This window comes from Drosophila mojavensis, unplaced genomic scaffold (assembly GCF_018153725.1).
Source record: "Drosophila mojavensis isolate 15081-1352.22 unplaced genomic scaffold, ASM1815372v1 contig_231, whole genome shotgun sequence".
In the NCBI taxonomy this organism is placed as follows: Eukaryota; Metazoa; Arthropoda; class Insecta; order Diptera; family Drosophilidae; genus Drosophila; species Drosophila mojavensis.
This window is the reverse complement of record NW_025318772.1, coordinates 632893-647315: the sequence shown is the minus strand read 5'-3', so window position 1 is coordinate 647315 and position 14423 is coordinate 632893. Positions and strand designations below refer to the sequence as shown.

General features: G+C 39.2%; 1 protein-coding gene across 1 annotated transcript; it reads right to left on the bottom strand.

Annotated features, from left to right (window-relative positions):
• Positions 1 to 12553: 12553 nt before the first annotated feature.
• LOC6574499 (keratin-associated protein 19-2) lies at positions 12554 to 12844 on the bottom strand. The gene has a single exon (XM_002000507.1). It carries the CDS (start codon positions 12842 to 12844, stop codon positions 12554 to 12556), a length of 291 nt encoding a protein of 96 aa, XP_002000543.1.
• Between the last annotated feature and the right edge of the window lie 1579 nt (positions 12845 to 14423).

Below are 14423 nucleotides of genomic sequence, written 5' to 3'. Positions count from 1 at the left end.
TGCCCTACTTGCACTACGCCCCATTTGCCGTTACTTGGGGGAAGCCCCTTGACTGCTTGTGTCTTAATAAAATTAGAATAATATTCGATGCTAATTGGATGAGGCGTGTGCTCTGGTTGGACTCCAGTTACGTGTCACGACACGCAATTGGATACACTTCAAAAGTGCCAAAACATGAAATCATATTTTAATTTGATTTTAACGAGAGGCCGTAGGCGATGCCACATGTGGCACCTGCCCCCCGCCACAACGGGCGTTGCACAATTAGAGACGCCAACATAAATTGTTTTCCCCAACATTGTGGAATTAGCATTTTGCAGCGATTTGCACGCAAAGAGCGTAGAAATTGAAAAAGATTTAAATGCCGAAGAGGCCTAAACAATTTTTAGGCACGCGAGCAGCGGTTAGAGGACCGAGGGGCACTCCTCCCCGGGCAGCACCGAAGAAGTTGCAAGTGCAGCAAAAATATATTGAAAAGAAAAGAAGACAGACAGAAAAAAGTCTCGACCCAGTTGAGGGGCCAAATGTAGTGGGCCACCCCTAACCCGTTGCATGCCTTGCACTTGGGGCTGGGCATGCAGAGCAAATATACAATTGGATGATCAGCGAGTTGAAGTGTTGCAAGCGATGGGGGAAAGGGGGCGGGATGGGTGGAAAGGGACCGCAGGCAGCTGCTAATAAGTCGAGTGCCAATTCGAAGTGCTCGCTGTGTTTCCAATAAGCACACGCACTCGCACTCTCACTCACACTCACTCAATGTTTCGTCAAGTTTTGCTGAGTCGCACTCACGAGCGGATACACACATATACACTCACACACACTTTCGTCGCTCTCAAGCGCGCTCTCCACTCAATGCTTGGCAACGCCCTCGTTAGCCTTGCGTCTCGCTCGCACCGGCACGCAGCTGTCTCGCTTGCACGCGACTGGCTTATCATTAACTGTATCGGAATTCGCTTTTTGTTGGCGCTCTTTAAAAACAAAACAGAAACAACAGCAAAAAACCAAAAAGAGAAGAATAAGGCAGAGTAAAAAAGGAGAGCAGCGCCAAGTGGCAGCAGCTAGAAATGTTGAGTTTGCTTTTTATTAACACCGCTAGATGTCTCTCTCTGGCGCCCATTAAAGTCTAATTCAATTGGATTTCAGTGGCTGCTGCCAAATGGGGGGCCGGGCGGTAGCTCAGCACATCCTGCAGCTGGATTTTTTTTTTTTTAACTTTCTATTCTCTTTTTTATGGTAAGCGTCCTGCCTTTGAACCTAATCTCGTGGTTCTCGGCACCTCTTGTTAGTGCCTCGTATGTTACTCGTGTGGCAGCTGGCGCCCCCCTCCCCCACCCCTTCGACCCTTGGCAGTCCCCTCCCGTTGCTCGCTGCTCCTTGGGCAATGCATTGTTGTGGTCGTGGCTCTGCGCAGAGTTCGCGCAGCCAGGCAGCACCTCCACCCTTTTGGGTTAAATACTGACAACCCCATTTGAGCGCCTCTTTGCACTCGCTGCCCGCTGCCCGCTGTCCACCCGCTGCCCCTTGTTGCACCTAGCCCACAACTTTTGCCATCATGTTGGCAACTGGCCAGTTCCATTATTCCGTTTGCTTCCAATCTTTTTCTCTTTTTTGCCTCCTGCTCGCTGGCGCTTCGCTGGGCAGTTCATTGAAAGTAGGTGCCTTTCCGTTAAATGTTCCCTTTAAACAAAACGAACAAAAAAACAAGTAAGAAGGCTCCAGTCGAGACTGCTCGACTAGGAGATACCCTGAACCCTCCAAGCTGATATTCTAATCATTCTGGACCTATTTTATGCACACATACAAACACATGCATCCACACGCATGCATAAGCCTGCGCTCTGCTAACTGCGCAGTAAGCAGCGACTGCGCTTGGGCTGCGCTGCAGTGTGGGCAATATTATGAAAATTTATTTGTTAAATAATTTCTTTTGTAGACATACGATCTTAATAAAACTTTCAGAGCATAATCATATGGTGAATATGTATGTACATTCCAAAGCACAAGACTCTAGTACTTGAAATGCAAATTACAAATAGGGGGAGAAGGGGGCGTGGTATCCAAAATCTGTAAATTACAAAATCTTTGTATCGATTAACTTTATATACAACGCAAATTTGAAGACTCCAGGTCCAAAAGTGTTCAAATTAGGCTGAAAAAACAATGTCGATTTTTCGATTATTCTCGATAAAAAAGTTATCGGACGATTTATCGAAAAAATAAAGCAAACTCGTACTACGTATGGTACACACGAGTATGCATGCCAAATTTCAGCTCTCTAGCTCTTGTAACTTCTGAGATCGACGCACTCATACGGACGGACGGACAGACGGACAGGGCTATATCGACTCAGCTCGTCGCGCTGATCAAGAATATATATACTTTGTGGGGTCTGCCACGCCTCCTTCTGCCCGTTACATACTTTTTCACAAAACCATTATACCCTGATTTCCCATTTTCAATGGGTTCAGGGTATAATAACAAATCAGAGAAACTGTTGGGCACAGTGGAACCTCAAGATATTTTTTTATTGAACTAAATTTATTTCGATAAGACTAAAAGTTAATGATATTTTTACATAAGATTGAGATTTTTAGTAATAAAATCAATCCTAAAACAGTTAATAGTTGTTGATTGTATCAATGTTAAGTCTATTGGGAAATGTTAGCCATGAATAAATTAATAAAATAATATCTAAGTAGTTCATAATCTGAATTGATATTGATAAAAACTTTTTTCTAATAATCATTAGTTCGTAAAATTAAAATAAAATCATATCATCTAAAAACTAGGATCAACAAATATTCGTTAGATTAATAAATATTATTTTCATATATAAGAAATAATTTTAATAAATAATAATATTTAGAATATTATATACAAATTCAATACATACAGTATAAATATTTAATTCATAAATGAGTTAAATTATTTAGGCGGATAGAAATTAAGAAAATATCAGGAATTGTTTATATATCAAATACATCAAAAAATCCATCAAAATAATTTATTATTTATTAAAATAATTTCTTAAGTTATTTTGGTTTATTTATTTATTTTTTTTAATGCTATATATAAATTTAAAAATTATAAATGAAGCAATAAATGATGTTTAATAATAAGAGATTGGATATGTTTTATATAATAAATATATTAACATAATACCATTTTGTCTTAATAATTATAAAAATAATATTATATTGACTTTTATATGTATTTACTGTTCTAACTATAAATAAATTTAATTCACTCAAAAAATTATATTTATACCAAGGTGAATAATTTAATTGTTTCAAAGAATTTAAAAGAGTTAGCTAGGTTTGAATACATATAACAGGGCGAGTTGGCTGATATAACGAAACAGTTATATCTACTTATATGTAGTATTCCGAGACAGCAACTACTATATAGACAGATGGTACAAGTTTCTGGACTCCTAAAGTTTGACTTGTTTTTAGAGGCTCTACATGTTTGCATTTAGTTCTGCTGCACAAATAGTTATAGGAGTGTTAGAAATATATGCGCCAAGGACTCGAGCAGGAAGTGCACTTATATAACTCATGTGTGCACGCACACAGACACACACGCACACACACAGGCACATAGATACATGCAGATTTCAGACAAAGGCAAACTTGGCTTACAGCAGCCAACTGGCATATAATTTACATTGTTGCTTGTTTCCTCTTTGCCACGCCCTCAACTGCCCAACCGCCCCGCCAGCCCCGCCCACTGCGCTGTGCTGCAAACTTTTACATTGATAAATTTTTAGTAATTCCTCTTTTCGCGTCGCTTTTGCTTGTCTCCTTTTTTTCCGCTTTTCTGTTTGCCGTTGTTTTCCCTTTTCTGTTCTCTGCTTTGTCTCGTTTGCCACGTTTTGGGGCAAGTTGTGGGTGCGCGAGGACTTTATGAATAAGTGCTAAAATGCCAGAGTCCAGGACCGCAATGGACCGGGCCATGTCATCCTGGTTAAACTGACGAGCAGAAGCATGCCATCTGCAAGGCTCCACCCAACCAGCCCGTATTTTGTTGCCTTTTGTTGTTGTTGTTGTTGTTGTTGCTCCTGCTGCTCAGCCTGATGATTCATTGTGGAAAGTGGAGCCACAGCCGCCGCCGTCGTCAAATGAACAATATGTATTCGCTGCCGCGTACACATACACACATCACACACACACATACACACACACAGAGAGACTTTGCCAACTCAATATATGTGATGTCTGCTTGTCCTGTTGATGAAATCCTTCTGCGATTTTTCATTAGTTTTAAAGTCGAGTTTCTAGCTAGCTCTTGAGGTCTTTGAATTGTTTATTTGAACTGTGAGTGAGTTAAGCACATCTTAAAAAGGAATTAGATTTACATGTCTTAGTCATACTATATATTTTTAACTTTTGGTATACATTCATAGGCTGCTAGTATCTTTCGATGTAGTTATTAATCAACTTCAATAGATGTATTATATTTATAAGTATGATATTACTAGATTTATATGCAAAAAAGTCAATGCTAAAATTTGTTGAGATATTCTGTTCTCTATTATCTTATATCATATATTACATATATACCTGATAGACGTTTTGAATGTTATAGAGTTCATTTAGATAAAAATGGTATTCGATATACATTTATACAATATATGAATTGACTGGATATAAATGTATATAATACTTATGTTCACTACTTTTATCTTACAGCTCAATTACTTCTTAGAATTTTCGTCATGAGGCACAGTACTTCAGCTATATCAAAATAGTTTATATATAACTGATTTCATGAACATATACTATATGATTTATACAAAAACCTCGATAATAAACTCAGAAGCAGACCAATAACATTTGCTTGGCAATTTCATTATGGAAGTCGTTAAAAGCATTAAACCCAATCAAATGCAGCGCATGCAACCAGATAGGCGATAAATTTAAGGGTTTGAAATGCCATATACCATATATAGAAAACATGTGTATATATATTTCTGTGTGTGCGTGTGTGTGTGTGTGTGTACTCCCTCAGCATATAGCTCTATATATGACAACTGTTTAACTGAAAACGCACTCACAAATGTATTTGTGCTCCACTCGAAATGTATTTCGAGCGCGCATGTCAAAAGGTCACCTGAACGAGAGTGAGTGTGTGTGAGTATGTGTGTGTGTATGTGTTTATGTGTGTGCGCTGTGCTTGGCTGTAATTACATGCGAGCCTCCCCTTTTTAGTATGAGCAACTAAAACGCCCAATTTTATTTATGTGTCTCGACCAAGCCCAAGTCCAACCCCATATAAAGCAAGGCTGCACTTAGAGAAAAGATTTTTATTTAAAATATATATATATATATATTTTTTTTTTTTTTTTATATAAAATTACTGTATCTTTAGAACAATTTGGAAATAAAATAAAAAATGATTTAAGCATTAAAATTCTGTAAGTAGTTATTTTATTTCACATTTGGTTTAATTGGCTTTTCGCTAAGTGCATCTTTATTTTAACTGTCTCTCTCCCTTTCTATCTCTCGCTCTCTCTCAATACTCTGAGTGCATTGTCCAAGGCCCCATGAATTAAACATGTGCGATAAAAGGCTGACTGTTTGGAACTGCAACTGCTGAACATGTCACAAATCATTAGCACATATTCAAATCGGGTGCCAGAGGTCAGTCAAAATGGGGCGTACCTACCCCAGAAGCACATATGCATATACTTAAATATACATGCAGACATACAAATATAAGAAGCGCTTGAAGTCTCAGGCAACAATCAGAGCATTTTGCAAGCGAGGCGAAGAATACGAAAAAATTAATGCAAAATATTCAAATGCGAATTTTTGACCTTAAAAATGTAGCCTAATTGCGGCCACAGGCAGCAAGGTCAGAGGTCGCAGGCTGTACAATAGCCAAGAGATGCGAGCATTCAAATTTCAAACTATTTTTGCGGATGCTGCTCAGGTAAATTTCTGAAGATTCGAGTGTCCAGCTGACCCCGAGCTATAAGAAAATTAACCTTTGTGTCGCCGAGGATAAGCCTCACGGCGCATTCGCTGACAAGTTCAACCCCCTGGCTGGACCCTACATCGGGTACCCACTGGTCAGCTAGCAATCAATTTTTCCTTTTTGCGTAAATTTTCTGCTTGATTTTCTTGAAATTGTCCACAAATATTTCCAAAGGGTTCCTCTGGCTGTCACTCTACCTGGGAGAGCTAAGCGCCTCGGCTTGGGGTTGCTTTTGGCTTTGGTTCTGATTGTGATTTTGGGCCAATTTTATACGCATTGCCATCTGAAGGTTTTTGCATACGCCGAGATTTGTTGGCGTTTCGTGTCCTTTTCTGGTCAGCGTGGGAATCGCACCAGAAGGACCATTTGTCCAGTCTGAATATTTGTCAGCTAGCAACGGACTTTAATCCGATTTTAATGAAGCGCAACGCTTTGCGGTCTGCTGCACTTTCTTATTCGCTCAGTTTCTGCTCCTTACTTATGCCGCACAATTTTCTCGATTTCATTTTGTGGAAAACTATTTTAAAAATACATTTTCTTTATGACTCTTCGGTACATTCATATGTTGAGTCGCACAACTATTTTGATAACCAAATTTTGTGAGTTTTTATCAGGGAAAAATTTAGTTTTGATGAAATGTGACCGAGCTGTAAGGAAATCAGTTATAATATCACAGTTTGCCGCTTGCTGATTTGGAATAAATTGTGGATTGATATTGTGAAACTCTACTATAAGCATAAATCATTAGAATGCAGAGGTTGAGTTAGAGAAAGAGAGAGAGAGAGAGAGAGAGAGGAAGTGATGTCGACAAACTGCAGATATTACGCAATATTAGAATATCTAGCATTTATGCATAGCTTTCCGACTAAGAATTTATGTAAAATAATATGAGATACACTTCCTAGAGCTCTAAATGAGCTTCTCTTTGTTAATTCTTAAACGTCAGCTACCTACACAAGGTGAGCCCAGCCAAGTCGCATAATGACTGCTATTTATGTTATGTAAAAGAACTCGAAAAGGTTAAGCATTGTAGACGAATCGAACGCATTTCACACATGGGCGCTAATGAATTTAATGAAGTCATTTTTCTTAAACCGATTAACAAAACTGCTTACAACAACAGCGACTGCTCAGCGCCCCAACGATTCCTGGCTGACGTTGGCTGTGCTGCTGCTCCAAGCCTTTGCCACACGTCACTTAGAACAAGCGAGTTCATAATTTCGCATCATTAATCAAGCCGTAACAAAGAGATCTCGGCCTCTGAGGGTAAACTGATGCGCCGATTGACAGCTACCAAAGTGCCCGGACGAAAGTAATTGGAGAGCTCGTATTGAAGTTGGAGTTGGAGTTGGAGTTGGAGCTGGTGTTGGAGGTTTTGAGATTTGCTGCTGCAGTATTAAAAAACAATTGTTAATTATTAAATTTTAAATTTTACACACTTTGCCGCAAATGAGGCTCATCAGTGCAAGGGGCAAAACAGCAGCAACAATAACAACTGTGGCACAACTTGCGGCCCAATCATCGACTGTGTTGTGGCCGACACCTCGCTGATGAGATCATTCATCAAACTTCCAGCTCCAGCTGGAAACATGAAACGAGCGGGTGAAATGAGTTGCCATTGTTGATTGAGAGCTGCCTGCCGAGACAACAGAAACACATTCGCCTCCAGTTGGAGACTCTTTTTGTTTTGCCTGCTTTTTTCTCTACAGTGTATGGCTCCCAACGTTTGACTTTGACTGCTTAATTATGGCAGTCAACGGTGGCTGCAACAACAACAACAACAACAGCAGCAGCAGCAACAGCAGAGGCATCAAATAACTGCTTCAGCTCTAAAGAGATCTACTGAGCCTTGAATGGCTTATGAATGTTTATTTATCCCATGATGGCTAAGAGTCAAAACTTGAAGCTTGAGAAAAAAATAAGCAATATAATTATTGCTATAAAAATCTTTTGGGGGTAATGCGAATTTGTGTGATTTGTGTTTGAGTGCGTTAAAGCAAATATCTTACGCTCAAAAGCCAATTTTGTGTTGACAACTTAAAAATTGTTTGATTAGATGTAGTGAATGCATTTAAGAATAAGTCTTAGCAGGAAATTGTTTGAGTCGAAGCAGTAAAGGTATTCTAGAATAAAACTTTGCAGAAATTGAACTTTCAGAAGAGCCGTCAATGACATTATAGAGCAAGCAAAGTTTTCTATTTTTGAGCAAAGTGTTACTACATGTATTAAAAAGATATTTATCTTTAACCTTTCATCTTTAGCAGAAGCCATGAAAGAAGCTGTATAACCAGAATAATGCAGCTCGACTTTGTCTGAAAATCTTAAGAAATTAAATAATTTCATGGAAAAATATCAAAATATCATTTTGTCAAAAATAATTTTTTTTTTTTTTAATTTATTTATTTTTTTTTTACAGCACTTAAACCAAGAGCCAAGATAAATATTTAACTATGTTAATGTAAACTGTTAAAGTCATCGTCATCAATACTTTTATTTATCCTCTCACATATTTAATGCCTGCAATAGAAGACATTTTAATCAAAAGAAAAATTTTAATCTTAATATAGAGAATAATATTTTTAGCAATAATGAAAGTCGAACTGAAATACATACAATGCAATTCATATATAATTCACTTATAATTCACTTATAAACTTTCCAACAATTTAACATTCGTAGGTCGATCATCGTTAAAAGGTAGGTCAATCATTGTCTTAGCATATTTGGTGTACTAATAATGTTCACTTTTCATCATAATATCAGTTTCAATTTGTACTTGAACCCCATTTAAAATCACTTATACTCTGGCAAATTCTGTGCTCTTTAGTTTCAATCAAGTCGGATTAAGCTAGCCACACACATTTGCTCCATTTCGAGGCACACTGCACACCGCTCACCCACACATTGGACGCAGCTCAAATGCCTGGCGAGTGCTAGGAGTGGAAATCTAATCGCAACAATGATTTCCTTGGCTTATGGCTATTTGCGTTGAGCATGGGAAAATCAATATGCAGTTGGCCAGGAAAATGTCTGAGCTGTCTGTTTGGCTGAGGCTGAGACTGAGACTGAGACGAAGACTGGGTCGAGTGCGCCGCAAAGACGGATTTACGTGAAGCGAGCTGAGAAGCTGGACATGGACCATAAGTCATCCGCATTGATAGCCATCAATCGCAGGCCGTTTTCTGTTTACGCGGTGCGAAGTGTAACTACAATTAGTCGGGGGCTGCAGAGACTGCTGCCAGCCTGCAGTGGAGCTCTCTGTTGGCCAAGTTGCCTTTTGGCTAACACATATGAAAATCTGTTTTGTGGGCTCGTTACTCCAACGCATTTTCCAAAACTTGGTCATTTTTCTTAGACACTGCACACCATGTGCAGGCGGCTGCCTAGGTAACCGCAGACTCAGTTCCCCCCAGTCCCCGCCGCCGCTTGTCTCCCTCTGCCAACGTCGCTTTGTCAGTTTGTCAGTTTGGAGCTCCGTTCGGGTCTCCGTTCGTTGTCTTGTTTCGCTGCTCAGAAGTCTGCGGCTCGTTGAACCTTTTTAACCGTTGCTTGGTCAAGACTTGTTAACCATATTAAAGTGTTCAATGATTAATTACACGCGTCCAAGATTAATTGAAATCAATCAAAGCTGAAGTTAACTAATGGCAACACGTTTGTAATCTCTTCCTCCTGCCTGCCCCACCAGTGTCTCCCCCCTCTCATCCGTGTGCACGCCTGGAATTTCATGCACGGCTTCTACTCCCTGGCCAACACATTCGTTTTCATAGCCATTTTATTGGCCACATATGTATTTAGTTGGCTCTCTTCTAGCTTCGATTCCCATGCTTAATTACAATTAGAGGTCTGTGGGTTAGGCGTCTAATAGCACTCGGGTTGGCTTTGAGTCGAAGCCTCGGCTATATTTCAACAAAAAGTAAAAGTAATGAACAGAATGCGCTCAAATTTATGGAATAAATATATATATAGAATGATTGAAATTCAAATAGGGCACACAAGACTTCATATAAAGCGAGCTCTTACCTAACCACTTATTATTTTATTTAATTTTATTTAGTAATCATCATCTATTGCTTGAAATAGTATTCGCATGGAGAAAACATAATATTTTAGTCCTTCCCTTAATTATAAAAATCTTTATTATTACATATATATCTATAATTATTTCATTTGCACACCTCTCTCTCTCTCTCTCCCCCTCTCACTCTATCATTTCCGTTCACAACAACCACAATGTAACACGTGCCTAAGCTCCAAAATCCTGTACTAATTAAATTTAATATTTTTGAGCTTAATCATGTGACACACACACACACATATACTAAGGTACAATCGGATGAGGGCAAGGCAATATCAATTGGCTGACAGTATGGTAAATTATGGATGATGCCCCTGGGGCAACAATCCGCATATCGGTTACCATGTGCCCGCACAGCGCACACGTGACACAGGAGCAGCGAGTGGCGTGCGCATCCTGGCCGAGTCCTGTGGCAGCCATAACCGATTCGCTTCCTTCCGCTAGCACGCCTCGGCACAAAAGGCGTCGCAGATGAGCGAAAGGCGAGCGGAAGCAGTCGGAGGACACGTTGAGCCAGGACCCCGCACCCGCTACCCCTTTCTCGTCGGTGGCTCAAACCCACATGTGGTTAATTATAATTACGCAATTTTAATATCAAAACAAGCCACGGCACGAAAGTCAGGTTGTGGCTACCGGGTTTCGGGTTCAGGTTGAGCTCGGAGACAACCTACCTTTAACTAACTGCCGGCCGTAGTGGAGGGTTGTTGTTGGCGTTGAAAAGGCGCAAAATGATGAATGAAATAGGACGATATTCAATGACAACAACGACAAGCAACCCCCAATGGCACAAGCAACTCGACAGGTTCGGGCCGACCACCCCAGCCCCGCGCCCCCAGCCCACACCACCCGCCCCTGCTCACACCTCACGCATACTTTGAGCTTTGATTGAGCATATCCGGTGGGATTAATGTGGGGTAGATTCTTGCGGTTATTTATGCCCACAAGTCAACTCCTGCTTCGCCTCGTCCAGCCAACCGCAAAATATTAGCTTTTATGATATTGATAGAAGCCGATGTCTATTGACAATTAAACAATAGCCAAAACAGAGGCCGGCACGCCCATTCACTTCTTGTTGCCACAACAAGGCAGCAGTATGAATACGAATCCGGGCCCAAGCACCCATATGCCACACAGGGCAACTTGATAACCATCTAACATATAGAACGCCCGAATTGACGCAGAAATTAATATGCGCGACTCGACTGGGGTTTGAGTTTGGGCTTGGCTCTTGCCGCTTGCGGGACTTTTATTTGCGTTGATTTTTATGTTTATTAGCGGGATTAATACGTCGTTAATCTAATCAGCAGATATTCGCTCCATTGATGGGCATAATTTGTGCGTGGCTCGGGCTTAACGCATATGCTGCAAATTTAATTGCCAAACTGTCTCTATTTGAGTGAACCAGATTGTCGTTCCGTTGGCAGGCAATACTGGGAACAATTGGGAGTGGGAACTTTAAGTGATGTTCAGAAGAGACAATTGATATACATATGTATAAATATGAGTGGTTGGGGAGTTGATATTGAAGAAAAGGTATATTCTCTGATTTTTCGATTTTACTCACTCCAAATCTTTTTTGTCAAGCCCTGCGTTTGGAATGATCAGACATGTACATATATATATCGAATATTTATACATATATGTATGGATTAAGGGCAGAGGGAATGCGTATATGAAAATGTTCTATACGTATGTGGTTTAGGTCATTAGGGTTTAGCTCAAAGGTAATTTATGCGGAACACGCTGTTTACTTGAAGCAACAAACAAATTCATTTAAATACGTATTTTGTTTGGAGGAGAACAGCACGCAGTTGCTGGCAGAGCATCACAGAAATAACAAACAAAGGTGACGGAAAGACACAGTCAGAGGGAGAAAGAGAGAGAGAGAGAGAGGGACAGAGGGGGAGAGTTGAGAGCTAAAGGTCATCTAATATAAATTCAAATGATAATTATGACAATCGTACGTGATAATTGCATAAAGACAGAGAACTCCCACTCACACACAAGCACCTCAACACACACCCACACACACACACACAAACATGCATACTTATTCATGCACTCTCCAGCACTCCGATAGCTCTCTGGATGATGATCTGTCGTGTCTGCAAATGGTTTACAAAAAAGAACACAAAAAATAGAAGCTGCCGACGTGTGACAGCTCTGAAACATAAACAAACAGACGGCGGACAAAAATCAACTAATTAGCAGGCAGCGCGGCTGGGGACGGACTGCAGCCAGAGATTAATAAATAAATGGAGATTTGCTGTTATTTATTTTTAAACATATTCTGGAGCAGACAGCGCGGCAACAGGCACGCACAGCCGAAATCGGGTCAGCTGCAGCCCACGGGCGAGGTCAAGTTTGGCCAGCCGAATGGGGAATTTCACTTTCGAAAGATCGAAACTAACTAATCTAATTAGCAGTTCCTATTTTCGTAATGGATTGAGTTAAAAACACTTTCGAATTCGCTCAGTCTTCGTTTATTCAATGCGCAATTTAACCGTAGAAGGGTCCTCCGAATCCGCCAAAGCCGCCATAGCCGCCATAGCCGCCATAGCGCTGTCCATAGCCATAGCGACCAAAGCCGCCTCCATAGCCTCCATAGCCTCCGTAGCCACCGTAGCGACCGAAGCCGCCGTAGCCGCCATAAGGACCGCCAAAGCCTCCGAAAGGTCCACCGAAGCCGAATTGACGCTTCTGACGCAGCTGCTCCTGCTCCTGGTCTTCGGCAAAGGCCAGTGATAGCAGGACTCCCAGAATGACGGCGAACAGGATAACGGCACGCATTTTAAGTTTTTGTTCTCGACTAACTTCTGTTTGAGACAAATTGAAAGATCGAACTGTGTCTAGATATTGGGCTGGTATACGCTTTTATAGGCTGCGCTTCTATCGTTTATCGCCTCGATATTAATGAAATTCAAGAACAATCTACAAAGAATTCCCCCAAACTGTTTACCGAAAATATAAAAACAAAAAAAAAACTTGTTTTTTACTAAACTCAACAACAACAAAAATAAATAAACAAATAAAAAAAAAAAAAAAAAAGCAATCCACTTAATCTTTGCGGTTTTTTGTGATTTTAGTTTTGACAAGCATTGTGACGAAATAGATGAGTTTGAAAAAAAAAACGAGTTTGAGCTCGATTTCGATTTAAAGTCAGTGCCCAAAGTCAATGAGCTGATATTTATATTTGATTTCATTTCGGATTATGCAAACTAACCCATAATCAAAAACACCAAATACATTCTAATGTGATAGATTTCAATATATACATATATAAGTGGTATATATAGATATCTAAACCTTTTTTTTTTTTTTGGTTGGTTTTATTAGGGGATTTTTTTGTAAGTTGTCGGGTAGTAATTTCTCAGCTGTCAATCGGCATGATATATATTATTCAATTAACTAAAATTGTGATATACTAATGTATATTAATGTACATAGCTGAGAAGTTTCCATTCTGATTTCATTTTATATATTGTTAACCCATGCCCGTTTACGCCAAGCCTCTAACTCGTTCTCTGAATATTAAGTTTCGTAAATGTAAATAAGTTCCAATACTGTTTAAAATATATACATGCTTAAATAAGACATTAATTAACGCTATAAATAATAATCGAATGGAAATTTCTAAGCAAATTTTGTGTGCACAGTTTATTCAAATTAGGGTGGAGAATCATCTAGCAAAACAAATCTGGGACAAAGGCCATTTCATACGGAAATTGCAAGCAGTTTTGACTAACGTCATTGGGTAGTTCAAATACATTGCAAACTATGGGTTTTCAAATATTATTTGAAAAAAAAAAAAAAAAAAAAAAGAAAAATAAAAGAAATAAATAAACAAAACAAAAAAAAAAGTACATAAATAAATAAATAAAATAAAATAAATAATAATAATAATAATAAATTGGAAATTTTTTGAAAAATATTATACATTTTTTATGTTAATTATTATTAATTTTTATTTATTTAATATTAATATTTAACTAGAATTGAAAGTGCTGATCAAACGTGCTTCAACTTTCATAAATAGCGCTAATTGATAGAATTGATAGATAGTATTTGCTATAGATTGTCTGCCTCTTGAGATCAAACAGGTGTGAAATGTTGTTGCTATTTCATGAGTGTAAGACAAAGTAGAGTTCTATTGCGGAAGCTGGACGGTTGTTGTGCTAGGGAGGTAAAAACAAATTTATGTTTATCGTTGGAAATGCCCAGAATGATCAATGATAAGGCGGCAAGCAAAAGCATATTGAATTACCACAAATATAAGAAGAAGAAAAAATAAATAAAAGAAACTCCAATGAGCTTTAAAAGTTATTTCCTTTCGAACTTGGTTCTGATCTCCTTTGATCTTTAATATTGT

Excerpts from the sequence above, each read along its gene's own strand:
- LOC6574499 (XM_002000507.1), bottom strand. The coding sequence starts at position 12,844 with ATGCGTGCCGTTATCCTGTTCGCCGTCATTCTGGGAGTCCTGCTATCA.